Below are 3,148 nucleotides of genomic sequence, written 5' to 3'. Positions count from 1 at the left end.
ATACGATATTAATTTCTCTTACATGACAACAAATAGGTCCTCACTACGCAAATAATTTAAATGAAATGGCATTTAAAGGGGCAAGAATATTGAGTAGAAAATCAGTTCTTTATATATTCACTAAAACAGCTGTTCCTATTGTATAAAATATTTCCAGTAAATGGTAATGTATTCGTTAATCAACAATAAATCTATTATCAGAAAATTATTCTTATTAAAGAATGCTGAAGTAAAGTGAATTTGGTTCACGTATATGTAGATACTCTCCGTCAAGCCGTGGCTGACAACACTCCCGCCATAATTTGTACAGGAAAATGACACGTTTCTCCGCCTTAATTAAATGAACTCAATATTACTAAACTACTGGTTAGTAGTGTTAGCAAATTATAAGGCTTAGTACAGGAATTACTTCTTAAAGTACTAGGTGTTAGTAATTCAGTGTTGACAATTTCCAGCACCCACCATCTGTCACTGTGGTGTTGCCACCACCCAGGGTACTGTCACTGTGGTGTTCCCACCACCCAGGGTACTGTCACTGTGGTGTTCCCACCACCCAGGGTACTGTCACTGTGGTGTTGCCACCACCCAGGGTACTGTCACTGTGGTGTTCCCACCACCCAGGGTACTGTCACTGTGGTGTTCCCACCACCCAGGGTACTGTCACTGTGGTGTTGCCACCACCCAGGGTACTGTCACTGTGGTGTTCCCACCACCCAGGGTACTGTCACTGTGGTGTTCCCACCACCCAGGGTACTGTCACTGTGGTGTTCCCACCACCCAGGGTACTGTCACTGTGGTGTTCCCACCACCCAGGGTACTGTCACTGTGGTGTTCCCACCACCCAGGGTACTGTCACTGTGGTGTTCCCACCACCCAGGGTACTGTCACTGTGGTGTTGCCACCACCCAGGGTACTGTCACTGTGGTGTTCCCACCACCCAGGGTACTGTCACTGTGGTGTTCCCACCACCCAGGGTACTGTCACTGTGGTGTTGCCACCACCCAGGGTACTGTCACTGTGGTGTTCCCACCACCCAGGGTACTGTCACTGTGGTGTTCCCACCACCCAGGGTACTGTCACTGTGGTGTTCCCACCACCCAGGGTACTGTCACTGTGGTGTTGCCACCACCCAGGGTACTGTCACTGTGGTGTTGCCACCACCCAGGGTACTGTCACTGTGGTGTTCGTCAGAAACAGCTACGTCAGTAACAGCCACGTCAGTAACAGCCACGTCAGTAACAGCCACGTCAGTAACAGCCACGTCAGTAACAGCCACGTCAGTAACAGCCACGTCAGTAACAGCCGCGTCAGAAACAGCCGCGTCAGTAACAGCCACGTCAGTAACAGCCGCGTCAGTAACAGCCACGTCAGTAACAGCCACGTCAGTAACAGCCGCGTCAGTAACAGCCACGTCAGTAACAGCCACGTCAGTAACAGCCACGTCAGTAACAGCCGCGTCAGTAACAGCCGCGTCAGTAACAGCCACGTCAGTAACAGCCACGTCAGTAACAGCCGCGTCAGTAACAGCCGCGTCAGTAACAGCCGCGTCAGTAACAGCCACGTCAGTAACAGCCACGTCAGTAACAGCCACGTCAGTAACAGCCACGTCAGTAACAGCCACGTCAGTAACAGCCGCGTCAGTAACAGCCGCGTCAGTAACAGCCGCGTCAGTAACAGCCACGTCAGTAACAGCCACGTCAGTAACAGCCGCGTCAGTAACAGCCGCGTCAGTAACAGCCGCGTCAGTAACAGCCGCGTCAGTAACAGCCACGTCAGTAACAGCCACGTCAGTAGCAGCCGCGTCAGTAACAGCCACGTCAGTAACAACCACGTCAGTAACAACCACGTCAGTAACAGCCACGTCAGTAACAACCACGTCAGTAACAGCCACGTCAGTAACAGCCACGTCAGTTACAGCCACGTCAGTAACAGCCACGTCAGTAACAGCCACGTCAGTAACAGCCACGTCAGTGACAGCCACGTCAGTAACAGCCGCGTCAGTAACAGGTTTAAACTCGCCTGAAGCGAACATGTCAGAAACACTCACGCCTGGAGCGACTGTGTACTCCACTTGAAGATCTGGATGCTACCGTGGGAGTCGAACCCGGGGACCTTCACCAAGCAGTAAATAAGCACCCGGGAGATACTCAACTGTTGTGGGTGGCATCCTCCTGGAAGGTCAGCAGTTCGTCCTTGAGGTGCCCCTTAGTAAACTTAAAAAGGCTTCCTGTCCCCAACTATGGGAAACCCATTACATATAATTGAGAGTGGTCCAGGACGTTCAGTGGAGGAACTCCTTGAAGGGAGTTACGTTCAGAGTGGCCCAGGACGTTCAGTGGAGGAACTCCTTGAAGGGAGTTACGTTCAGAGTGGCCCAGGACGTTCAGTGGAGGAACTCCTTGAAGGGAGTTACGTTCAGAGTGGTCCAGGACGTTCAGTGTTGGAACTCCTTGAAGGGAGTTACGTTCAGAGTGGCCCAGGACGTTCAGTGGAGGAACTCCTTGAAGGGAGTTACGTTCAGAGTGGCCCAGGACGTTCAGTGTTGGAACTCCTTGAAGGGAGTTACGTTCAGAGTGGTCCAGGACGTTCAGTGTTGGAACTCCTTGAGAATAGTTACGTTCAGAGTGGTCCAGGACGTTCAGTGTTGGAACTCCTTGAGAATAGTTACGTTCAGAGTGGTCCAGGACGTTCAGTGGAGGAACTCCTTGAAGGGAGTTACGTTCAGAGTGGTCCAGGACGTTCAGTGGAGGAACTCCTTGAAGATAGTTACGTTCAGAGTGGTCCAGGACGTTCAGTGGAGGAACTCCTTGAAGATAGTTACGTTCAGAGTGGTCCAGGACGTTCAGTGGAGGAACTCCTTGAGAATAGTTACGTTCAGAGTGGTCCAGGACGTTCAGTGGAGGAACTCCTTGAAGATAGTTACGTTCAGAGTGGTCCAGGACGTTTAGTGGAGGAACTCCTTGAAGATAGATACGTTCAGAGTGGTCCAGGACGTTCAGTGGAGGAACTCCTTGAAGATAGTTACGTTCAGAGTGGTCCAGGACGTTCAGTGGAGGAACTCCTTGAAGATAGTTACGTTCAGAGTGGTCCAGGACGTTCAGTGTTGGAACTCCTTAAAGGGAGTTACGTTCAGAGTGGTCCAGGACGT

General features: G+C 51.0%; 1 protein-coding gene across 1 annotated transcript; it reads right to left on the bottom strand.

Moving 5' to 3' along the window:
• Window positions 1–1,108: 1,108 nt before the first annotated feature.
• Window positions 1,109–2,032, bottom strand: LOC123773249 (antifreeze protein Maxi-like). The gene has a single exon (XM_045766863.2). The coding sequence runs from the start codon at window positions 2,030–2,032 to the stop codon at window positions 1,109–1,111; it is 924 nt and encodes a 307-aa protein (XP_045622819.2).
• Between the last annotated feature and the right edge of the window lie 1,116 nt (window positions 2,033–3,148).

Source organism: Procambarus clarkii, chromosome 89 (assembly GCF_040958095.1).
Source record: "Procambarus clarkii isolate CNS0578487 chromosome 89, FALCON_Pclarkii_2.0, whole genome shotgun sequence".
Classification (NCBI taxonomy): Eukaryota; Metazoa; Arthropoda; class Malacostraca; order Decapoda; family Cambaridae; genus Procambarus; species Procambarus clarkii.
The sequence above is the reverse complement of the archived record's forward strand: the minus strand, read 5'-3'. Positions and strand labels throughout refer to the sequence as shown.

Excerpts from the sequence above, each read along its gene's own strand:
- LOC123773249 (XM_045766863.2), bottom strand. The coding sequence starts at position 2,032 with ATGTTCGCTTCAGGCGAGTTTAAACCTGTTACTGACGCGGCTGTTACT.